Source organism: Mustela nivalis (assembly GCF_964662115.1).
Source record: "Mustela nivalis genome assembly, chromosome: 16".
NCBI lineage: Eukaryota > Metazoa > Chordata > Mammalia > Carnivora > Mustelidae > Mustela > Mustela nivalis.
This window is the reverse complement of record NC_139035.1, coordinates 68,172,979-68,197,449: the sequence shown is the minus strand read 5'-3', so window position 1 is coordinate 68,197,449 and position 24,471 is coordinate 68,172,979. Positions and strand designations below refer to the sequence as shown.

The 24,471-nt window shown below is 58.8% G+C and overlaps 1 protein-coding gene across 2 annotated transcripts in view; it reads left to right on the top strand.

The window, feature by feature from the left end:
• Positions 1 to 17,999, top strand: part of IL6R (interleukin 6 receptor) — a 38,891-nt gene extending 20,892 nt beyond the window's left edge. For both annotated transcript variants that reach the window (XM_082703611.1, XM_082703610.1), the window contains 4 exons: positions 7,922 to 7,968; positions 9,067 to 9,136; positions 10,985 to 11,078; positions 15,244 to 17,999. In XM_082703611.1, the coding sequence (XP_082559737.1) occupies positions 7,922 to 7,968; positions 9,067 to 9,136; positions 10,985 to 11,078; positions 15,244 to 15,490 (458 nt within the window). In that variant the 3' untranslated portion in view covers positions 15,491 to 17,999. The remainder of the gene's footprint in view (positions 1 to 7,921; positions 7,969 to 9,066; positions 9,137 to 10,984; positions 11,079 to 15,243) is intronic.
• Positions 18,000 to 24,471: the final 6,472 nt, after the last annotated feature.

The window sequence follows — 24,471 nt, the reverse complement described above, 5'->3', positions numbered from 1 at the left end:
GCCGCGTGACGCCCCTCTTTCCTGTCCTGGGGGAGCCAGAGGAGGCCTGGGTTAAGGAGCTTCTGAATTGGACGCACATAAGAGTGCAGGCTCAGATCCCAGCTGGTCCTTGTCCTGCCCTGCCCGTGGAGAGCAGGAGGCAGGTTTCTGTCGGACCCTCTTCTCAAAAGCTCTTTTCCTGCGAAGGCCCAGACAGGAAGCCGGGAGGGCCTAACTGGTGTGGCTCGCTCAGGGAGACCATGTAAATGCATCGGAACGTCCTCAGGCTAGCTCGTGTTGACCTGTCCGTGACATTCTGTGATTTGTGTACATTTTGAGCCAGAACAGACTCGTCGTCCGAATGCCGGACCTTACCGTGGCCTTGGAAGCCTGCACGGGGGGCAGAGGGCTGACAGCGTCGTGCGGAGGGAAGGTCTCGGACTCAGGCTGAGGCCTGTTTACCCTCTGCTCAGACGGTCACAAACAGCTTTAAGAAATTCTGTGTGTTAGAAAGCTCGCTCTTTGTCTTTAAAAATGTTGGGATGTGGTGAAACACATGTAACTCAGCTTTGACCACCGTAGCCGTTTCTGAGTATCTGTTCAGTGGCGGGAAGCACGTTTGCATGGTTCACAGGCCGTCCCGACGTCGGCCCCCAGAGCTCTTCTTGCTGCCAAACCAAAACTCTGTCTCCATTGGATGCGGAGGGGACTGCCACCGGCTCCCTGTCTCTGAGGTTCGCTCCTCACGGAAGTGCCAGTCAAGTGCTAATTGATGCTGAAATTAAATTTGGTTCATGGTTTTCTGGAAAATTATATTTTGATACTTTTAGTTGAAACGTAGAAAATAGAGTAATAATCATTGATAAGATTGTAATGAATCATGCTGGAGTATCTGATTGTGTCATTTCATGAAGGAGAGGTCTGTGCTCGCAGTCTTGGACGGGTGGCGCTGTCCTTCGGTGGCAGGTCTGTTTCGCGTAGCGCGATGTCCTCGGGGTTCATCCTGTTGTAGCAAGTGTCCGAGCTTCCTTCCTCTGAGGCTGAGGCCTCTTCAGGGCACAGCGGCCCACGTGTGGCATGCGCACTCGCCGGCGGACAGCCCCTTGAGCTGCCTCCGCCTTCTGGCCGCTGGACAGCATCTGTCTGGGTCCCTGCTTACGGATCTTTCGAGTAAATACCCAGAAGTGAAATTGCTGCCTCACACAGTAGTTCTGTTTTTAATCTTTTGAGGAACTACTGCACTGTTTGCCTCCGTGGCTGCACCATTTTACGTTCTTACGGGCAATGCACAGGGTTCCAATCACAGCCTCCTCCACACTCGGGATTTTCTGTTCTCTGTGTTTGGTTGTTGGTAAGAGCACCCCCGGGCTGTGAAGTGGGTGTGGGGCTGGTCTGCGTTTCCATCAGGAGCTGTGATGTTCACCACGTTTCCGTGTGCTTCTGGCCCATTTGTGTGTCTTCCTTGGAGACATGTCTGCTCAGGAAGAAAGTTCTTTCTCACGTGAGCCCCACCCTGTCCTCTGGGGTAGACGAGTCCCGACACAAGTCCACTGGTCTGCTCTTCCGAAGTTCTCGGCGGCTCCCGGAGGACCCGCGTCTGCTCAGGTGTCCGGTCCCTGGCTGCTGCGCGGAGAGCCTGCGCACTGGTCTGCTCCCTTCCTGTGCGCCTGGTGTCCTTGGTGGCCGTCCCTCTTCAGGTTACAGACGTTGTCCCCACAGTGGGCGGCAGTAGAGCTGGGCCGCCTGGCCAGCACTGGGTCCAGTCTTTGACTTTCCAGCTTGGGGTGGCTGTGCTGCTGTGCCTTGCCGCAGTGACCGCAGAGGCTTGGACAGGATACCTGGTGGCATCTCCCATCAGCGGCTGAAGCCTTCGGGACCCCTTTCCTATGCACATGTGGTTTTGGGGGATCGTTAGAGCCCCCCAAGAGAGAAGCTGGCTGTCCCCCCTGCTGAGGGCAGTGGGGGGATTCGGGGGGCCGGTGTGAGAGAGCGGGGGGCCGTCTGGAGAGTGGGGTTTAGCGAGTTTTCCTGATGGAGCAGTTCCTTGGCTTTTGGGGGCATCAATGGGCTTCCCAGCTGCCCGGGACCCGGACATGCAGGCCGCTCCTGCCTCTCAGCACTGGTGTGGGAGTGGTGACCTCTGGGGGACAGGGAGGTTATGGGAGACAGGCTGGACCCGGGAGTCAGGCTGGAGGGCCTCTCAGAGCTTAGCCGTGCCCGTGCGAGGCGGGAATGCTGAGACCTGTCCGGTTCCCTTCCAGGTCTGTTTTCAAAACAAGCTCTGGCTGGTTTCATTGAAGAAATTCTTTGCGTGATTTACTTGTCAGCAGGCTGTTCTGGCATGCCTCTCGTGACAGCGGACATGTCTGCGTAGGTGACGGCATCTCCCGTGTGCGCCGCTCCTGGTGTGAGGGGCCCCGGCCTGGGTGATGTGTGTGTGGCTCTGGTCCACGTTACCCCGGTACAGGCAGGAGCTGAGGAGGACGGCCCGTCTCTCTCTGCCTGTCTGGTCGTCTTCAGGGTCTGCTTGTGGCTGGGCACATGCTGTCCCCTTTTCCTGAAACGCTCGAGTCTAGAGATAATGGGCTGCAGTGAGTTTTTGTCCCTACCTCAAGGGCCACTGCCAGGATGGCTGGCACGGAGGCCCCTTGCGAAGGTTTCTGTGAGCGCAGAGAGAAGACACCCTCCAGGGATAGCGACGTGTCCGCGGCGGGGGGTGTTGGCAGTTGCCACACCGTGCTGGTTGGTCCCTGGGGTGACAGGAGGGAGGCTGTGGGTGTCCCAGGATCACCGTCCTGGACACCGACCCCGAGCCACTCAGACTGCGGAGGGGCCGTGGGGTGGGCAGTGTGGGGACACTTCACGGTGGTTGTGGACGCTGCGGGCCGCGCGTCCCTGACCCGCGGGTTGGCAGGCTGCGGGCCGAGAGAGGAGGAGACGCTTCCCGAGGAGGTCTTTGGGTGGCGGACAGTGGAGGAGTGTCTCCATGGAGACGGGGATTATAGGCTGTCTGCGCCCAGGTGGGAAGGGGGTTTGGGCCAGGCTGGAGCCCAGCTGTGAGAGCCGCAGGGCGCGGCAGGTGCACGTCCGCGGTGCAAGGCCTGCTTGCGGGTGGGGTCGCGGGTAGAGAGGGGCAGGGGGCCGCTCCGTCCAGTAAGGCCATCATCACCCTGCCGGCACCTGCAGCAGTGACGCAGGGGGACGGTGCTCCTGGACGTCCGGCCAGAAGGAGGGGTCGCAGCTGGATGGCCGCCAGCCCCTCTCGCCGGTGGGGGGGCTTCCCCGGACCTCTCCTCCCTCTAGGAACCTGTGGCCCCAGAGCCCCCCTGCAGGGAGAGTTTATTGTGGGGCCTGGGAAGCCCACGGGGGTAAGCGGGCCTGGTCTCGCTGCTTACCCGTGCTCAGCAGACAAGTAGGGTCCTTGGGGTGCCCTGAGCTCAGACCCTTGGCCCCCCTCTTGTCCTGAGAGGGAGAGTCTGCGCCTTCAAGAGCTCCGGCACGCGGTTCCCGAGAGACTGTGCCTGCTGCGCTCAGCGCCGCTCCTGACCGGCCTCCCCAGCCGGGGCCTCGCGGCCGCTCTCCCACCGGCCAGGCTGCACACACGCACACTGGCCTGGCCACGCGCACGCACACGCACATGCACACCCGGCCCGGCCCGGCCGCAGTTGCTGGCGCGCTGCTCTCTCCCGCTCGCCGGGTCCGGGCCCTGGGGCTCCGGCATGTTTGGGGACCGTGGCCAGTGGCCGCTTGATTCTGCTGAGGAAGGATGAACACAGTTAAGTGGAAACGGCTCTTGGCTGTTCCACAGAAAGGGGGCTGCTTGGGGTGCGTGCGTGTCCCCGGCCGTGGCAGGTTTCCCCTGGGCCCGCAGAGCAGCCCTGGCACCCTGGCAGACCGCCCGCTGCTGCTTGTGGTGTGGGCAGTGGCGGGAGTCGAGGCCTGCAGTGATTGACTTGCTGCTGGTGGTGCAGGTGTGAAGCTGTGAGTGAGCAGGAGGGGAAGGCCCTGCCGGAAGCCCGCCCTCCCTGCCCCCTTCTGCTCGGTCAGCCCCTCTCCCGCCTCACGCCTCCCTGCCACCACCCTCCACCTCCTTATTTCTTCCTCCTGCTTCCCGCTCTGGGCTCCTGCCCCCAAGCCCCACCCTTCACTGGTCATAATACAGTTGACGAACAGAAAAAAATGTTTTTCTATTCTCTGCCCCCCCCTCGCCCCCTCATTTCTTATTTGTATTGAGTGTAATCGACCTGTAACACCATGTTATGTGAGTTTCAGGAGTTTGATACTATGTTGCCGAATGGTGCCTCATTGGGTCTGCATCCCTCGCTGGGCACTGCAGGTGTCTTTCCGTTTGGTGAGGACGTTAAGGTCCCCTTTCTCAGCCGCCCCCAGAGGCGCAGTGGGGATCTGTCCGTTCCCGGCGGCACAGCCCCCTCCGTGCCGGCGCTGTCAGCGCGCTCGGTGTTTACCGGGACTCTGTGCCCTTCAGGGCGGGTGTGTTGGAGGAAGCGGCTGGGCCGGAAGTGAAGAAACAGCTTCTAGGAGAGAGAGGTTCAGTGTCTTAACCCAGATCACTTATCTGTCCCCAGGGGGGCCTCTCCCGCCTTTCATGCTGGATTTCTCTATCCTAAAACCGGAGCGCATGAACTCCAGCCATCCTCAAGTTAATGGAAATGAGCTTTTTGTTTTAAAAACTCGGGTGGGGACAAAAAAACCCAAACCCTCCTGTGTGGTCTGTCAGTCTTGTCATTCATTTTGTTACGGATGTGAAAGTGTCTCCTGTAATCTTGGAGGTACTCACACAAGGAGAACACACGGCGGCAACTATCATTAAGGTTCCTAATAGTCTTTCCTAAATGCTTTTCCATAATTGAAATTTTACTAACTACATAGTTTCTTGGCAAGATGTGTTAAGGTCTGTGCTCACAAAGATGAGTACGATACAGTCTCTGAATTTGAGGAATGCTCAATCTAGAGATGGTTCTAAAAATAAAGGAGAAAAAGAGCCCAGGGGCGCCTGGGTGGCGCAGTTTGATAGGCGTCTGACTCTTGACTTCAGCTCAGGTCGTGATCTTGGTGTCAGGAGATCTGTGAGCTCCGTGCTCCTCGGAGAGTCCTCTGGAGACTGTCTCTCTCCCTCTGCCCCTCCCCCTGTCAGGCACTCCCTCTCCTTTTCCAGGAAGTAAGTAATCTTAAAAAAAAATCATTCTAAGAGCCAGAAAGACTTGTCATTTTTTTTTTTTAAAAGGCTTTATTTATTTATTTGACAGAGGGAGAGAGATCACAAGTAGGCAGAGAGGCAGGCAGAGAGAGAGGAGGAAGCAGGCTCCCCGCTGAGCAGAGAGCCCGATGCGGGGCTCGATCCCAGAACCCTAAGATCATGACTTGAGCAGAAGGCAGAGGCTTAACCCACTGAACCACCCAGGCATCCTCTTGTCACTTATTTCTTACAAAACTTTGGACAAGTTCTTTAGCTGCCCATGCCTCAGTTTCCCCATCTGTAAAATGGGGAATATCATGATACTGTCCCTGAATATTGTTGTGGAGACTAAACAGATTGATCCATGGGAGGTGCTGAGATTGGCACACATCAGGCGCTCAGTAAATGCTGGAGATGGTTCCAGGCGGTGTGCTTTTGTTGCCATCAGTCACTTCGAGGCACTTGGGGGCCATGGCTGTCTGTCCCTTTCCCTTCTTTGCCCAGCGTGGCTGCTGAAGGGAGGCGTTAGGAAATACGAAATACATTTGCCTAAACGCTGAGCCTCGGGGTCTTTGTAAAATGGAGATGGCAGGGCCCACCTCACAAGCACCAGGGGAGCGTGACGTGGAACCGAGCACGCACAGATGTGCAGGGATGTGGCCGGTGGAGCTGCCCACAGAGGGGTGCTGATGATTGAGGGACACGTTCCCAGTGGCAGTCATCTGACGTCCCTCGGGCCCTGTTTCCTCATCTGTAAAATGAAATGACGATTATTCCTGACAATGCAGACATGCTTTTACCTTCCATGTCTGGGGACAAGATGGTCTGCATCAGGGGCTCTGTGGCCATCTAGGGAGTCTTCAACAAGTCTTGTCAGTAAGACTTAATTCTGTTATGCATTAGAAAAATTGTACTTGTTCTGGGTTGAGATAAAATTTCCACGTTGTACCCGGAAATCTAAGCCATCAAAAGTTAAGCGCCCTACTCTGGTCACGTGCCATGCTGGGCGTCAGAGCTGCGGGGAGAGACTAGGTGGGTCCCCCTTTCTGACGGAAGCATCTCTCTGGGTTCGGAGAGTTGTTAGGAGCCCCTGATGTCTGGGTCCCATCCCCCAGATTTGGAGGCCGTAGGGCAAGGTTGGGGCCCCTGAGGCCACAGATGCTGCTACATGTGGCTGAGTGCGGGAGGCCCCGGATCCAGTGGCCGTCTGGGGTCAGCTGTATTCCCTGAGTAGGGCTGCCCCAACTCCCGGTCTTCGCTGTCACTGGTGCCCGTACCCTCTGCTCCTCCTCCAGTCACCCCTGCTGTGGGTCTGCCTGTTCTCGGCGTGGGAGGAGCACCCGGGAATCAGACTGGATCCTTCCTAGTCACCCCAGGCTGGTTTGGGGCTGGCTTGCTGTGTGACCTTGGACACGTTGCTTTCCCTCTCTGGGACTCTGCTTCCTCTGTACAGTGCAGGGGTGAACTCGCTCTGGTTTCCTCCCCTCCTGGGGACAGGCCTGTTTTGCTGGAAATTCTTGCTGAGCAGAAGCAGGAGCACTTCTCCGTCCCCTACTCCACTCCCGCCTCAGGGAGGCTCCACATCTTTGTGTGAACCATGTCTGTGGTGGTTTTAACTTCTAGATGGAAACATGAGGGACTGAAAAGAAAATATTTTAAAATCCAGAACATCCCACCCATCGCCTGTCACAGCTCAGCTCCGAGTCCCTTGGGCCCACATTTGCTGCGGAGCCGGGCCTCACATTCCTACTCTTGCTTCCACGCTTGACCTCTTGATGCTTGCGGGGTGGAGGGGGGTGGGCGGGAAGTTTCTGCAGAAATCCTGCTCCCAGGAGGGGAGGCTTCATGTGTCTGCCTGATCCACGCCCCTTCTTGGGCCAAGCCTCCCAAACCCACCCAGACACATGAGAATCTGTTCAGATGTTTCTTCTTGCAAACAGATGAGTGGGAGAATGTCCGGATGTTAATAGTGCTTCTGTCTGGTGATGTGTCCTTGTGTTTCTCTCCTCCTGTGTGTGAAGATGTGTTATAGAGTATAATATAATGCACAAGAATAATGATATAAATACGTTTCTTTAGGGACTTTGGATCAGACCACATGAACCTTTCCATGTCTTGCCTTTTTTTTTTTTCTTCAAAGATTTTATTTATTTGACACACAGAGAGATCACAAGTAGACAGAGAGGCAGGCAGAGAGAGAGGAGGAAGCAGGCTCCCCACTGAGCAGAGAGCCTGATGCGGGTCTCGATCCCAGGACCCTGGGATCATGACCTGAGCCAACCCATTGAGCCTCCCACGTGCCCCAGTCTTGCATTTTTTATACATTATATCCTCAACGTTTTTCTACTTTATTTATTTTAAAGATTTTATTTATTTATTTGAGAGAGAGCGAGAGAGAAAATGTGAGCAGGGGGAAGAGGGGATCTTGAGCAGGTTCCACACTGAGTGCAGAGCCCGATGTGGGGCTCGATCTCATGGCCCTGAGACCGTGACCTGAGCCGAAACAGAGTGGGACACGCAACCAAGTGAGCCCCCAGGTGCCCCTTTTCTGATTTATTTTTAGAGACCGTTGCCGCATCTGGATATATCCTCATTTATACAGTGAATTCCTTGGGGTTGATGACTTCGTCATTTCTAACGTCAGGCTCTCTTAAGTAACGTGGCAATGAACTACTCTGCTCCTGGGGCCCATCTGGTGGGGCTTCAGGGTCCAGGGATCATTCGTAACACGTCTTCCCTCCACAGAGCCCAGGAGCCCTCCAGCTGAGAGCGAGGTGTCCTCCTCCACACAGGTGAGCTCGAGTCCTCATGGGGAGTCAGGGCAGCAGAACCTGGGGAGCAGTTGTGGGCACCGGACAGGAGTCGGTTCAAATCCCAGCTCTGGCACTTAACTGGAAATGTGGCATGGGTGTTACTGTCGTCCTGGAGCCTTTGTAAAACGGGGTGGGGGCGTCCCAGATCTGCCGTGGCCCTCGTGACACGCGCGGGATGCTGGCCTGGCTCACAGAGTCCCTGGGCCTCATAGCTGCTGTCACACTTCCCAACTGGCGGACTCTGCTCATGGCCTCGCTGGCGACTCAGATTCAGTCCCTCTGAGCCCTTCCTCTGTGGGCTCCTGGGGTCATAATTTTCTGGAAAGAGGATTGCCTCTGAAGCTGCTTAGCAAATCCTCAGGTAATCCTGTTTCCAGCTGCGTGACTGCCTGGGGTCCTCAGTCCCCGAAGGGCCAGCTGAGCTGTGAGGTTCAGCACCTCCTGTAGCAAGGTGGCCCCGGGAGGGGGCGCAGGGCCTGGCGCTGTACCCGTACCGACCACGGGGCTGTCCGGGCCCTGGCAGAAGCTCCCGGGGAAGCCTGTGCAGTGCGGCCCGATGCTCCCAGCCAAGCTGGGGTGTGGGCACGGACTCCGGTAGAGGGCCTGCGCGGACTCCGGTAGAGGGCCTGCCGGCTGTGCTCTGCTCTGGGCTTGCACCTGGAGTCTTGTTCCAGCTGTTGATGGGGTTCGGGGCCAGGAGGGCTGTGCCTGGAAAAGAGGAAGGGGACACCCACAGTGGTTCCAAAACATGTCCAAGGATGCAGAGCTAGTGAGCATGGGTCCAGGATCCTAGTCTGTGGTTTTCCCAGGGGATGGTGGCACGTGCTCCCTGGGACCGTGCTGCGTTCGCCTGTCTGTCGAGTATCTCTTCTGGGGAAGGGGCTGCGCCCCCGGCTCTTGGGGAGGCAGATGGGAAGTCCCACCTTGAGCAACACATAGATACGACTAACGCAAGTACTAGCGCAGATGCTGAGTGCGACAGAACAGCGAGGTCCTGAGACAGAGGAAAGGTGGTCTTGGAGGGGTGCCAGGGACAGGGGATCTGCAGAAACCGCTGACGGGGACTCTGTCTTTCAGGTGCTGACCACCAGCGAGGACGGTGGAAGTAATCTCTCCGAAAATTCTGCGAATACGACCAGCCTCCCAGGTAAGGACTGGGTGTTTTTCCTTCTGTCTGAGGGGCACAAAGCGCTTCTCTGCAGAACGTCCTGACTTGGAAATGTTGCCGGAAGGCCAGTCTGCGGAAGGAAGGGGGCAGTATTGCCATGTCTGTGCAAGTCTGACATCGTCCGCTGACCGCTGGTGAGGGAACCAGTAACAGACCAGTGAAATGTGCCTTAGTTGGCCCAGGATACAAGTGCCTGTGCCAAAGACCATGTTCTTGGAGTCTGGAATGGAACACATGTTGGGGGAAGCCTTTAGTTTTGGTGCCCTTGACCCCAGAGATCTGCTTTGTTGCCTGCAAGACCAGGAAAGCTTACCAATATTTGCACCAAGAAGAGCCCCGGGTCTGCCGTTCATGTGGGAGCCCAGGGTCCGGGCTCCAGGGCCTCAGCCCTGGGGCAGCTCTGCCAGCTCTGCCCGCTCTGGGCTTTCTGAGGCCATCCTTGACCTCTGCTCCCACGCAGGCTGCCTGGCGGAGGTCTGCACCCTCCCCCTTCTCTCTGCTCAGGGTCTCTGGGGTCAGGCTCAGACAAAGAGGACAGTGTAAGCGGAACAGAGGGCAGCCTGGGAGACAGGCCGAAACAGAGATGGAGATAAAGGAAGGGCAGCTGAGAGATAGCAGAGGGTGTATCCAGTTGGGGGAACCACAGAAGGTTCCCGGCCTTGAGTGATTGGGGGGGGGGTGGGGAGGCCAGGGTGGGCCTCCAGGGCTCTGGTAGGGATGGGGCCCTTGGGGGATGGGCTTCTCCAGCCCGATCTGTAACAGGAAAGGCCATCTGTGGGCTGATGACTCCCCAACTCAGATCCCACGTCTGATAACCAAGACTCAACTATCCGGCACCCTGGGTAACCTGCCAGGGAGGGGAGTGATCCTACAGATTACAAGCTTAGGTCTGAAGCGGACTCTCGAAGCTGCCTCTCCTTGCCAGCCCGGATGTGTTCTCTGTCTGCCTCATCCTGGTGACCGGCAGCACGTTCATGGGGTTGCTCAAACCGGGGACCAGGACCAGGACTCTGAAATCACATGTCCGAGCTCTGGTCTCTGCGGGCACAGGACCCCACTCCTCTACTCTCCCCTCACTCACTCTGCCCTCCTTGCTCTGCAGCACATGCCTACCTCAGGGCCTTTGCACATATTGCCTGTCGTGGCCAGCTGCTTCACAACACCCAGGTCTCTGCTCAGATGCCCCTTGTCAGGGGGCCGGTCCCAGTCACCCCAGTCCCAGTTCTTCCTTTGATTTTCATCATTGCCCTGTCACTACTGAGGTCATAGTACAGATTTGTCTTTCCCTTGATTAGAATGTAAGGTCCGGGGCTGCCCCTGGGGGCTCTGTCGGTTGAGCACCCGATCCTTGGTCGCAGCTCAGGTCTTGGTCTCAGGGTTGCGAGTTCAAGCCCCACACTGGGTTCCACACTGCTTGAGGACCGAGTAGAGGGACAGATGAGACATGACACCCAGTGGAGAAAACGTCATCTAACCTGAGCTCCTGATGTTGTCCTCAGTGGGGCGCCCAGAGCCTTCGGGAGTCCTGCACCCCGTGTGCTTCGTGGGGACAGGCTGAGCGGGGACAGGCCGAGCCCCACTAGAAAGGCCATGCTGACTGGGAGAGTGTCTGTGGCCACAGGAGCTTGGAGGCTCTGAGCTCGAGGTGCCCCTCCTCCTCCTCCCAGCTCCGGGGGGTGGAACCCTGGGGTCCCCTTCCACCGGGGGCCGGCTCCGGTGGGAGCGCTGGCTGGCGCCGTCCCCTCCCGCGGGGCTGCGGATCCTCCGGGGCTCCGGACCGTCCCGCCGAGAGGCATCCTTCCCCCTTCTTGCTCCTGTTTCTCTTAGTGCAAGACTCGCCTTCAGGGCCGCTGCCTACCTTCCTGGTGGCCGGAGGAAGCCTGGCCTGCGGGACGCTCCTGTGCGTCGGCGTCGTGCTGAGGTGAGTGGGGCTGGGGTGCTGAGGTGAGTGGGCAGGCCTGGGGGGCCGCCGCCTCACCTGGCTGATTCGGGGTGTATCAGAGATTGGATGACACGGCCGATGAGCAGGAAGGCGGCACGTCCGGGGTGACCCTCGGGGCTCTGGCCTCGGCGGCTGGGCGGACGGCCGTGTTGTCACTCTCACGGAGACGCTGGCGGGGGGGGGGGACAGCCGAGCACCGCAGCGACTCGACTTTGGGAGCACGGCGTTCGCGGTGCCTGTGAGAAGCCCGAGCGGACACGTTTGGGAGACGGCGGGCATCACTGCCCGCGTGTGGGCGGATGTGGACGAGGCTGTGACGGTCCCTGTGGCATTCGGAGGTTGAAAACTTGTGTGGACGCGGAGGGACTGGGAAGCCTGTTTGCTGAAGCGGAGGGGGCGGTGTCCGTCACACTCGCGAGACGCCCCTCAGGCTCGGAGCTGCCGTGTCGCGTGACCTTGCCTGTCCTCCGAGAGCCACATACCGACGTGGTTGTCGGGCCACGTGAGAAACACCACGGAAGTCTGTGAACGGGCAGGTCCGAGGGGCCTGGCCAGACCCCGCTGGAGGTGCTCCACGTCCCAGAACAAGCAGACCCGGAGGCCCCCTGCCCAGTGCTCTGTCCGGCGCATCCTCCGGCGCCAGCTCGCCGCTCCGTGTCTCCGGTGGCTGGTCGTCTTGTCACTGTTCCCAGGCTTGTGGACATATCCGCCGGCCCTACTCCTGCTGTAGGGCGGGTGAGAAAACGTGCAGCGTTCACGACTGTAGGGCAGGGCCTTGTGATGGGCCCGAGCTGGAGACCCGGGGGCGTCTGGCCGGGCGCAGTGGTGGCTCTCGGTCGGGACACAACCTCGGTCTGTCCCTCTTGCCTCGTGTGCGGCTTTCTGAGGTTCTTGCCGGCGACTGTGAGGGGAGGTTTTAGGGTGTCCGGGAGGAAGGGGTAGAGACATTTCCTCACTCGTAGGACCCCCCCCCCCACCGAGACTCTGAACCAGCTTTGGTGCCAAGGTGGTCTGGGTTGGAAGGTGACGTGTCAGACTGGGTTTGGCCGTGTCCGCTCTCTGTCCCAGGGAAGAGGGGAGCCGCCCAGAGCGTGTGCGGGAGATAAGCCCCCACACGTGTGGAGGTTGGCCCGTGGGGATGCTCAGAGCTCACCATCTTGTGCGGGCCAGAGACGGCCATGCCAGCAGGCTACGTCCTTCTTCCTGCCCTCTGGGGGACCCGCCACAGACCCTCCAGAGTGCCTGACAGCGCGTCCGCCTGGCCGATGAGGAGACGGGAGCTGGGAGGGTTGGGGAGCTGACTGCTGGGCCGAGAAAGCCGACCCCAGCCCGACGTTCTTTGCACGGGGTCTCCCGGGTCCGTTAGTCGGGGACACGAGATGAATAACGAAGAGGCGAGATGACTTGCCCAAGGACGCAAGCTTGTTGCCAGCAGAGCCAGGACTAGGCCCTGAGTCCTGAGAGTCCCTGCCCACTAGGCTGGCCCGCTGTCGGCGGAGAGGCTGTCGCAGAGCCCCGATGGTGGAGCGCGGGGCTGGGGACCGACTGGCTCGCTCCTCAGACACGCTGTGCTCAGCCGTGGGCGGTGCGGGACAAAGGCTGGGGGCTGCATGGCCAGCGTCTGGGAGCGTGAACGGGCTGTGCCCTGGGTTGCCGCATCAGGGACTTGTCTGCTCGCCGGTGAGTTTCTGTTTTCTCTCGTGTTCGGCAGATGCACTGGGGACCAGGCCAGTTACTTCAAGTGTGAAAACCTCTCCCCTCCCCAAAGCCCACATGTCAAGAAAGGTGCATAAACTTGGGGAAACGGTATTTGGAAGAGTTGTGGTGCTGCTGGGACGGCCCCGTTAGAACTGGCAGGAGACGGTGGGCCCGCGGATACACAACCCGCCCGCCCATGAGGCGTGTTTTTCTGTGTAACGTGTTTGTTTTGCATCTCAAAGCATAGCTTCTCCTGAATGTTTTCTCAGCATTATCAGTGACAATTAGAACACTTGCAGATGTGCCACTGAAAACAGGTGTGGTGCCTTTGGAAGCAGGGGTTCTGAGTCGTGGCCGCTTAAATTCTTGTGACCCAACTGTGTGTCTTGGTCCCGTAGTTGAAGCCACTACTGAAAACAGGGCGCTCTGGTGGCCGGCCACGGGAGCGGCTGTGTCCGTGGGTGCTTCCTGAGTCACTTCTCATGAGGGCTCAGCCTCTCTGTGTCACTTATTTAAAAGACGATGGTCATGGTGTGGTTTATAAAATTTTGTTGCATTCGCAGCCCTTATCTTTAAGTAAAACATCACGAGGCACAGACAGGTAAGGCTGACAGAAGGCGCGGGCTGAGGAGCTTGGGGCCCGGCAGCGGGTCCTGGGCCTCCAGAGCAGCACCCGCGCCAGACGCCCCAGCCGGCTTCCCCCGAAGGCGCGTGGAGCTCAGTGATTTTTAGAAAGTGTCCCGTTCACTCGGAGCGTGTCAGAAGCAGAAAAGCTCCTCTTTCTCACTTACCATCCAGTCCCTCACTTTGGAGAAAGGGGTCGGACACCGCTTTCCCAGGAGCTTAGGTAACGCCCACAGAGACGTGAAAAGAAACTGTGATTCGTGCTCATGTGCTACACAGTGACAGCTGGAAAGAAGAAAAGCTCACACGTTGTCCGAAGACAGCCACTGTTGATTTTTAAAAACGTGAGTGTGACCAAGTCCAGCACACACCCGGGAAGCTCAGGCCCTGAGTGTCTAGCTCCCGAGTGTGCCGGAGGTGTGCACAGCGCTGCACGCGCGCCCGGAGGAGACGAGTTCACGCGGAGGCGAGCGTGCTGCACAGAGCTCCTGGGGCTTCTGCGTCCCTGTGAGGACTTGGATTCCACACCCGAGTCCTGCCTTTTACCTTTAGCATCAGCTGGAACAGAAACACGTTTCCACCATAGAAGCTGCCGTACCTCGATGCAGGACGCCCCGTGGCATGCCCGGCCCCTCACACGGGCGTGCCCTGGCTGCTCTGGGCGGGGATGGGGGGTGGGGGGGTGTCTCGCTCTCAGACAACACGGTGTGGAACGGCCTCGTGTGTCAGGCTTTGCTTTCCTCCCGGTACGTCCTGGGAAGCCGAGCTCCCGGGTCATAGGGTCTGAGCTCTAGAAGCTTGCGTGTCCCGAGGGAGGACTGTCCCCCCCACCCAGGCCTGGCGGCTGCAGAGCCCTCCTGCGGCAGTGCCAGTGCCCGAGTGGGGAGCCGCGGCCACACTCCGCACACTGTTTATTCCATCCGATCCCAGGCCGGATGCCAGGGGCCGATTCGGAGCCAACTATCAATGGTTGATCGTCACCGGGACAGGAATAGCCTGTTGATTTAGGAAGGAGCCCAAGGAAAACCCCCGAACCTTGTTTCTGACCATGGTTTCCCCCCTCTCTCCAAGCGGCTGATGTGAGGTGGGACCGGGGGAGGCGTGTGGCCCTGCTCTGGGGTCGGTGGGGGACCGTGCAGAGCAGGGGCCGGGGGCCGGGGGCCTCGGGGAGGGGCCCCGGTGCAGCTCTGGAGGCGGCTGTGTCCGGCTCATGCTCGGCCCTGCGGGGGCTGCTGCTGGGTGCCTGACGCCGGCCGCGGGCCCGGCGCGGAGCTGACGAGGGAAGCTGTGATGGCAGAGATGTCTATCTCCTTCCTGTTCCGCGTCCCCTTTCCTGCCCGATGAGTCACTTGTGCCTGCGCGGTGCCCACGGCAGGGCCCGGGAGGACCCGCCTGAGGGGCAGGGCTGCTGAGGGAGGGGGCGGCCCTTGCCCGCTGCGCGTTCCCTGCCCCCGCCCGCCTTCGCCTGCCCCAGAGGTGAGGGGCCCGTGCTCCTCCACATGGGAAGAGTTCTCTCTGCTTCTGTAAGTAAATGCATGTGGGACCAGCGATGTGTACCAGGCTCTGGAACGGGACCAGTTCAGTCCCTAGTGCTGTAAGGGACACCCGTGGTCACGTCGGCCGCGGTTTCCCCATTTGTCAACGGGACCAGCGAAGCCTGCTGCCCCCCAGAGTGTTGCCGAGAGTCCCGGCTCCTCAGAGTCGCGTGCCTCTGCGACGGGATGAGCGGTGTCCCTGTTCGGAGCCGAGAGCTGCTCTTTCTCACCGGGCGCATCGCGGCGGGAGCTAAGCACCTGTGTGGTTTGTCCTTGTCCCTGCGCAGGTTCAGGAAGACGTGGAGGCTGCGCGCGCTAAAGGACGACAAGGCGAGTGGGCGCCCACCACACTCGCTGGGACAGCTGGTCCCCGAGAGGCCCAAGCCCACCCCGGGGCTGGTGCCCCTCATCTCCCCGCCGGTGCCCCCCAGCAGCCCTGGGTCCGACAGCGCCTCGAGGCACAGCCGGCCGGATGCCAGGCGCCCACAGAGCCCTTGCGACGTCAGCAACAGAGACTACTTCTTCCCCGGGTAGCGACTGCGTGGCTCCCGGCCAGCGGGGGACGAAGCCAGGCCGGCTCGTCTCAGGTGCTGGGGCCCCACGGAAGGTGCGTCACTTCCCCCAGCGGGGTCGCTGCCTCTGCCACTTGTGCCTTTCCCCAGTGCCTGAAGGGGCTGCAGTCCACGCGGAACCCCCAGAGAAGGCAGGTCACCGTCGTGCTGGACACTTGGGGGGACGAGCTGCCGGCCACCCGCGCAGCCTGCATCAGGCAGGACAGATTTCCAGCCGAGACTCCCCGGCACCTGCCGGCCTGTCCTGCAGCTCCGTGTTCCAGCCCCCGCTCTCGGAGCCGCCTGCCTTCTCCGTTCTGTCTTGCCAGGCCCGAGGCCTGCTTCCCCACACGGGGGGCTTGCGCAGTATCTCAGAGCCTGGTGGTTTGAAGCGGAATTAGAATAGGTCCTCCCTGGCATTTTGCTAAATGTGAAGGGCGAGCCTTGGCCCTCACCGAATCCAGGAGCTGGTGCTTGGGTTGAAGTTCCTCTTTGGCTCCCAGGACTCAGGAGGAGAGAAGCAGAGAAGGAGAGGCTTGGAGACAGGCCTCCGTGTGCTCCCCGGAGGTGGCACTGCCCAGGGGACCTGCCTCTGGAAGCCCCCTCTCCCGTCCTCCCCTGCTTCCGCAAGAGGAGGCCCAGCAGCAGGGGGGGTGTGGGGACAGCGGTTGCCACAGCTGCACCCCAGCTGCTTCTGCTGTTTTCAGCGGAGCCCGAGAAGCAAGGAAGATAAGGTTTATGTGAAAAGACAAAAAAACCCGGCAGGAATGTATTTCAACTTTCTTTTTTTTAAACCACTGTTTTACCTGGAGGGTGAGCAGAGCCGGTGCACCCGGTGCATCCGCAGGCAGCACAGTGTGTCCCAGAACCAAGCCGGGGGTACAGCCCGCCTCATGACCGTCGCGGAGTGTGCCCCGACGACTTTCCTAGTGGCCCGCCTCGTTAGAGCGGCAGCCCCAGCACGGGACAGGTGGGGAGAGGGCGCAGGCGGCCGCTTTTCTCCGGGTTCGCCCAGGGCCGGTGCTGCAGCCCGGCGGCCGCTCGAGCCCCTCGGGTTCGGGCCTCCGTTGACCGAAGTCAGGCAGGCTGTTTGTTGTTTTTCTCGAACGTTTCTTTGAGAATGGCAAAAACGCTGTCAGAGGGAAATACGCAGGAGGAGAACGTGCCCGAGAGCCGTCTGGACCTTCCGGGGAGGCTGGGTTTCGCTGGGGCGCGGGCGGGCTGCGCGGAGAGGTCCAAGATGAGCCTGCAGAGAGCGCCCGGCCGCCGGCCGCGTTCATCTGCACACTGTTCTGCTCTCCTTGTGATTGTAACGAAGCTGCCTTTTTTTTCTATTGGAGAGGGCCTTTCCCTTGAGTTCTGTATAAGCTAGTGAAGATGAAGGAAGACTGTTTTCTCTGGGCTGTGGGCTGTGCCCCGAGCGCAGGTGCATCCGCTAAGCTTTGTGGTCCCTGAGTGGTCCTAGCCACGGCCACCGCCCCCGTGTCCTGCGGGGCACCTGCTGTCTGTCCTGCCCCCCCCCCCCCCCCCGAGCACAGCCTGAAGTGGGAGACCGCTCCTCTTGCTGGGTGGGACGAGCCGAAAATACGCTGGTCCAAGGTCTCAATCCATGTGGTCAGTAATTCTTGTAGCATTAATGAAAATTCTTTGAAATGTCAAGGGGTAGCATTGAGTGGACCAACAAAGCCTTTGGAGACCCCGAGCTCTCTGCTCTGACGAGGTCTTGCCCTGGAGGCCTGTTTGCCAGGCTCGGCTCACAGACCCTCCGCCCGTTCCTGCTGTTCCCGGGGGCAGGACGCTGGGAGAAGGGAGGTGAGCAGAGCCGTGTGGGGCAGGCTACGCCGGGTCACGGTCTGTGGGTTTCCTGATGTCTTGCCGCCTCAGAGGAACTGAAGGTTGACCCACTTGGGGAGGAATCTGTCCTCTGGTCTCACAGAGTTGGTGAGAAGCGTGTCTTCATTTGGAGAAGCAGGTGTGATGGCCCCTCAGAGGTCACACCGGCTTTCCCACATGGCAGGCGTCTGTGGGGGCGTTGTTGGGGCGCAGGCCAGCTGGTTGGGTGTCTGGGCCAGCGTCTTGCCTGCGTGTCCCCTGCGTCCCTCCAGCATTGCGCCCTTGGTGTGGCCTGGCAGCGGAGCCGGGAGTTCCTGTGACAAGCATACCGATGAGGACGGACACCGTCAGTCTCGTGAGCCTGTGCTCCGGCGGCGGTCTGCCGCGGTCTGCTGCGGGGAGCGGGCTGGGGACGGGCAGAAGCCGTGTTGGACGGGCATCACACATCTGTCAAATGTAATATACCTCAGTGCTTTTTTTTTTTGAGAAAAATAATAGTTTTAATTTTTTCCCTAATTATCTGAAAGCAAATACCAACGGTTGACGTCTGTGTATGGGGCAAAGGGTCAGTATAATGTTTTTCAATATTTTTCTTTTTATCAGCTATTTTCCATGCAAAGTGAAAATTGTAAATGTTTGAAATAAATAATTTCTAAAAATGTGCCTGAGACGGAATTCTGCGTTGGGCCCTCGGGAGGGAAGACTTGCCCAGTAAGGAGGCGGATCGGAGGAACAGGCCTGAAACGAAGTGGACCGGTCTGGGAGGGCCTCCCCCCGGGCACGGCTCTAGAAGGAGGTTCCAGAACAATAGCAATTTCTCGAAAGACTTCAGTTATGAAAATGTTTCCCAAAATGAGTCCTGGGGTTTCTGGAAGGGCGTGGGTGCTCCTGCCGCCTTCAGCCGGGCGGCCCAGGGCCGGGCCCGTGGGGAAGGAAGAGGCCGGGCCTCTGCTCATCCGATGTTTACCGAACGGGGTGGGAGCGGCGTCACAGAGGGACCCTGCCCTCTTGTTCGTCAGCCTGTCCCTTTTGAAAGGGTCTTTGGCAGGAAAACCTGGGGTCACAGCCCTCGCCTGTCTTCAGAGAGGAGAGCCATCGTGCGGCTGCCGAGTGGACGAGAGCCAGGCCGGGAGCCCAGAGACCGCGCACGTTGGCCTGGAAGCCACGGGGCTGCGCACTCCCACCCACGGTCCCCGCGCGGCCGGTCCCCGCGGTGCAGAAAGTGCCCCAGGAAACAGATGTCTCCCCTGGTGGCTGGGCCGTGTGAGCCAAGCGGGGTGCGGGCACGAGGACAGGAAACGGAAGGAAGAGTGTGTCCTGCCCAGTGTGGCTGTCGGGCTGATGCGGTCCTGAGGCGCGCTCCACCGGAACCCAGGAGCCACCGGTGAGCGTCGCGGGGGTCGCCGGACAGGACCCAGTCACTGGCCGGTGGCGGAGGGAAGTGCTGGAAGCAGGAGGAGACCAGGACTTTGCTCATGTCCAAGAGTAGGGCAGGCCACAGGCAGGAAGCTTTCCTGAGCTGCCGCTGGAGGGGTCCTGGGGCTCAGGGTGGGCCTTGGCGCCATGGGAGCCCCGAGGGGCTGCGCTCACGTAGTGAGGGCCGCCGACCTTGAGCCCTGCGCTGTCCTTGAATGCTGACCAGTCCCTTGTGTCGCGTGGACGTCCCTGCTTGTCACGGCACAGACGAACAACCCACACCCTAGCCAGGTCTGAATCACACCAGTAGTCCTGGGCGATAATCCAAACCATGGGTAAAATTAAGTAAAATCCTGGCACATACACACCCCAGATGTGTGTGATACTCACGCGAGCGTGTTCCAACACAGCCTGAGATCACTCCGCACGGCGGCCTGCGTTCACAGGGGACGTGCCGCGCACTGGAAGCGCCGGAGGACTCCGAGGAGGATTCCTCGGGAGGACTGCGGCGCGGTGTTTCGGTTTTCAAGTTGAAGTGCTGTGCCGGAGGGGTTTTGAAATGTTGGATGTTGTAAGCGTGATCCCCGGGATTCTGTGCCCAGAGAAGAAGGGGGCAGTGGGGCGGCAGGCAGCACCCCAAAGACCCCTGCTTGGCAATGGGAGGGGGCACAGTGGGGACCTTCAGGGACTCCTGTAGGAGGCCCAGTGTGGGCACAGAAAGCTAAGGAATGCCCAGATGGCTCGGTGAGGGACGCCCGGATGACCATGGCCCTTTCTGGGGTGAGGTGGCTGCAGGGGGCGTCCCACGTGAGGGCGTGGCGTCCTTCGGCGGATCATCTCCACGGACGACGGAGCGGGCCGGGGCGTCAGGAGCAGCTCGGGCGTCGGCAGCAGGCCTCTGGCCCCCGGCCGTGCTGTCTCCCTGCCGCACAGGCCGCGCTGAGGGTTGCTGTGCCGGGGTCTGGACCTCGAGGCTGGAGGTGGGATTCCGTGGCAACGTGTGGTGTTAATTGGGAAACAGAATCTGTGGCCAGCAAAGAGAAACACCACCGGCCCTGCTGGTCACCTGGAAGTCCATGGCCCCTTTTCGGTAGAAAGGGTCTAAAGTCAGCCGGTGATAACAGCTGCCCTTGTGGGCCTCCACCCCGGCTTCACACACGGGCTTTGCTTTCTCAGCCGAACGGCGCTGCAAGGGAGGTGTTCTCGGCGCTCCCAGGTGAGGCGGCCCAGGTGAAGGCCGTGGGCCGGGACCGAGTGGAGACCCCGACCGAGGCCATGAACCGGGTCTGCCGGCTCCAAGACCAGTCAGTACCTTGTCGTGCTGTGGCTCAGCCTCCCACCCGCCCCCGGCACTGGCGACCGCCGGCATGGTCCTCTCTCCAGCCCCCGTGCGGGTGCGGTCCAGGCCCGCTCAGCCCAACTCCCCATGCGGTTGGTCACCCTGTTGTGTGAGCAGGGGCTGGAGACCAAGCCTGTGGGAGTCGGGGGCCCACAAAGCACGTCCCTGCAGCAGCTAAGCCCCAAGAGAGGAGCTGTGGACGGCAGGGGTGGCTGCCAGGTCCTTCCTGGGCACAACCCTTGGAGGAAGCCGAATCCCACGGCCGCCTCACCCGTCGGTACAGCTCTCGCTTCGAGCTCCGCATGGAAGGTCTGGTTTTCTCCTGCTGCTTCCTTGGTGGACACTCGGGTGAACTCCCTTGAAATGCTCCCTGTGTGCTCATGGGGACCGGAGTAACCCACTCTCTCTGGAGGGTCGTGGTCACCATGCTGAAAGTAGCACTTCTCTTTGGATGGTGAGACCTCTGAGGACAGTTTCCCGAACTGCAGTGCTGGCTGCCAGGGCACAGGAGGGACCAGAGCTTCCTCGGGCTGCTGGCCGTCTGCCAGAGTTCACGAGCAGAGTTCATGCTCCCTCTGGGAGCAGACGGCCAGTGTGTTGTGGGGGTTGCGGGATGGGTCTGGGGAGTGGCTGCATGGGCGCAGCTTGGCTGGGCTACTGGTGGGAGCTTGGGGGCTGCCTCGTGCACACACTGGGTTGAATAATTTTGTGATATTCAAAAGCAAGGAAGTCACTAAAGACTAGATACCCAACTTTGCAATGCACATGAAACACTTTTTCATGGGCATGTATGTTTTCACAGTTAAAGCTTTTCGTTAAGCGCTTATAAGCCCCCTGCACAGCTCAGCCGTACAGTGCTGTGAAGTGTTGGTCAAGAAGTAGAAGTAGGTGAGGACCAGAGGCTACACACAGCAGGACGGAGACAGCGGTGCAAAGCGGCCAAAGTCTTAGGTGAATCTCTCCAAAGCCTTGATGTTCTCCATTTAAGAAAATGCAAGGGGGCGCCTGGGTGGCTCAGTGGGTTAAGCCGTTGCCTTCGGCTCAGGTCATGATCTCAGGGCCCTGGAATTGAGCCTCACATCGGGCTCTCTGCTCCGCAGGGAGCCTGCTTCCTCCTCTCTCTCTCTGCCTGCCTCTCTGCCTACTTGGGATTTCTCTCTGTCAAATAAATAAATAAAATCTTAAAAAAAAATGCAAGGACGTTGGGGAGAATGGTTCACTTGCAAACATGCCATTTAAAACAATCCAAAATGGGGGCACCTGGGTGGCTCAGTAGGTAAAAGCCTCTGCCTTCAGCTCGGGTCATGATCCCAGGGTCCTGGGATCGAGCCACACATCGTGCTCTCTGCTCGGCAGGGAGCCTGCCTCCCCCTCTCTCTCTGCCTGCCTCTATGCCTACTTGTGATCTCGCTCTGTCAAATAAATAAAATATTAAAAAAATAAAACAATCCAAAATGAATATAAACATCTCTTTTTAAAAAAGATTTTATTTTTTATTTTATTTTATTTATTTTATTATTTTTTAATTTTTTTTAAAAAATGTATTTATTTGAGAGAGAGACAGTGAGAGAAAGCATGAGCAAGAAGGTCAGAAGGAGAAGCAGACTCCCCGTGAGCTGGGAGCCCGATGCGGGACTCCAGGATCATGACCTGAGCTGAAGGCAGTCGCTCAACCAACTGAGCCACCCAGGCGCCCCTTATTTAATTTTTTGAAGATTCTTAATTTATTTGACAGAGAGAGACAGTGAGAGAGGGAACACAAGCACGGGGAGAGGGAGAGGAAGAAGCAGGCTCCCCGCTGAGCAGAGAGCCCGACGTGGGGCTCGATCCCAGGACCCCGAGATCATGACCTGAGCCGAAGGCAGATGCTCAACTGATTGAGGCCCCCAAAGGCCCAAGATTTTATTTTTTAGAGTAATCTCCACACCCCGACGTGGGGCTCGAACTCAACAGCTCAGAGGTGGAGCTGTGTGTAGAGGGTCAGAGGCCGCAGGGGGCCCCTGAGCAAGTCTGTTGGAACCGTCCTTAACGTAAACTGCGATTCTCACTCGTGGACAACCGCTGGCTGACAGCTTGATGATTTAAGCCTCCACTTGCGCATACTAATGCATCTTCTGGCTTCATCCACACCGGTGGTCCTGTTTATGAACCCCAGTCGGAGTAATTTTACTGAATTAGTAAAATGTCTGTGGGAGGCCTCTGGGTCTGCAGCAAGTGGAGGGCGTGGCCGGCCCCCCGGGGAGTCCTGTTTTAGGGCTCCTTGTGGGTTTGGGAAGTGACGATCCACGTGCTCCCGAGGGCATCTCCTCCGCAGCTGATGGCGCGTGGGCTGTCAGGGCTTCCGGCCATGCAGCTCCATGCGGCCGCCTCCCCCACGCTGGGGAAAGACAAGGCCCTCAGACCCAGCGTGGGCTTGCCCGGCGGTAGCCTCCAGGCCTCAAACCCGATTCCATGTCCCCAGCCCGGGTCCACCAGGCTCACGCAGGGAGAGACAGCACGTTGGTCTCTGATGTCTGCGGCGCTGGGCATTGTTTCCAGTTGGTTTTTTCCCCCCTGTGGTAGAAGACACGTAACAAAATTTTCCATTGAACCCTTTTTCTTTTTTATAAAGATTTTATTTATTTGTGAGAGAAACCAGGAGCAGGTGGGTGGGGAGCGGCAGGCAGGGGGAGAGAAGCAGGCCCCGCACCGAGCAGGGCGCCCGACGGGGGCACAACCCAGGACCCCAGGGTCACAGCCTGAGCTGAAAGAAGGCGCTTCCCGGACCGAGCCACTGGGCGTCCCTCCACTAAAGAAGCGTTTCCAAGTGCGCAGGTCAGTGGTGTGAAGCACACTGACGCGGCCGCGTACACAACCTCCAGAACGTTTCATCTTGCAAAACCGAAACTCCGAGCCATTAAAGCACTCCCCATGTCCCCGCTCTCGCCAGGCCCTGTGCCGACCACTCCGTTTCTGTGAATTTGACTGGGTTTCTCAGAGAAGTGGAGTCTTACATATTGTCTTCTCGGGACTAGCTCACGTCACGCCACAGGACGTCCTCAAGCTCCACCCTCGCTCTCGCGGGCTCAGATTCTCCTGCGAGGCGGATCCTCCATTCTGTGCGGCTGGCACTCCGGGTTTCTCCATCTGTCTGTCCGCCTGTTGTGGGCACTTGGTTGATTTCCACTTCTTGGCTACTGTGGTTTTTTTTCCCAAATGTTATTTTTCTCTTGTTAACTAATGCCAAGCGTCTCGTTTAACAGCCTTCGTCCCACTGGTTTGATTGTGTTCTTCAAACGTGGGGGATTCTGCCGGCCTCCTGTGTGGACAGGAACGTGCAGGAGGCTGCGGTCTGCACCCCAGCATGCACTCTGCGACGGACCCAGGACAGGTATTGGGTTCTTACGAGTGTCCTGATCTGAACAAGGCCACCCCTGGCTCAGCAGGCGAGGGGTTAAAGGCAGACACTGTTGAAGCAGCACAGGTGGTGCAGTGAGGTCTAGTTTCGTTGCTCACACTGTGACCTTCCACAGGTTTGGGATCTGACACGCGACAGCACCGAACCCTGGGACCTTACACACTTGGGCACCACCTAGACTCTGAGAAACGTTTCTCTGATTGCTGGGGGGTGGGGGTGGGGGTGGGGGTGTCCAACATCTCTGTGACACAGAGATGGGCAAACTTTGCAGGCATTTGTACCACCTAGTGGCAATTTATGTGAATATTTAATGGAAATTAAAAATTTGATCCTGGGGTGCCTGGGTGGCTCAGTGGGTAAAGCCGCTGCCTTCGGCTCAGGTCATGATCTCCGGGTCCTGGGATCGAGTCCCGCATCGGGCTCTCTGCTCAGCAGGGGACCTGCTTCCCTTCCTCTCTCTCTGCCTGCTTCTCTGCCTACTTGTGATCTGTCTGTCAAATAAATAAATAAAATCTTTAAAAAAATATTTGATCCTGAAAGACTCAGTACCATAGCCTTCTAGAACCTTCTAGAACCTCAGATGCATGTATTTGCGTGTTTCTAAATAGCAGCTTCCACTGGTGGTGCTCGGTCATGGCAGAGTATCAAAATCACCTCGTAGAAGTTTAAAAAATGACAGATTTCAAGCTTCAAGACAGACTAAAGCATCAACTCCCGCAGGTGGGACTAGCATCGGTTGAATAACAAAGGAACAAAAGCAGACCTTTAAAGCAGGGTGAGGCTGGCTCCCAGGGCAGCTCAAGAAGATGCCAAGGAACTGAGGGTGAAGCTTCCCAGGGCCACGGCCAACTGGGAGGGAGCCACGCAAGAAGGGCTGGTGACCTGAGAGAGGCAACTGCCATCAGGGTGGCCAGGGGGTCTGCGGTGTCCTCCCTCCTCTGTCTGCTGTGGCCGCATGTGAGGGACAGACCCCACCACT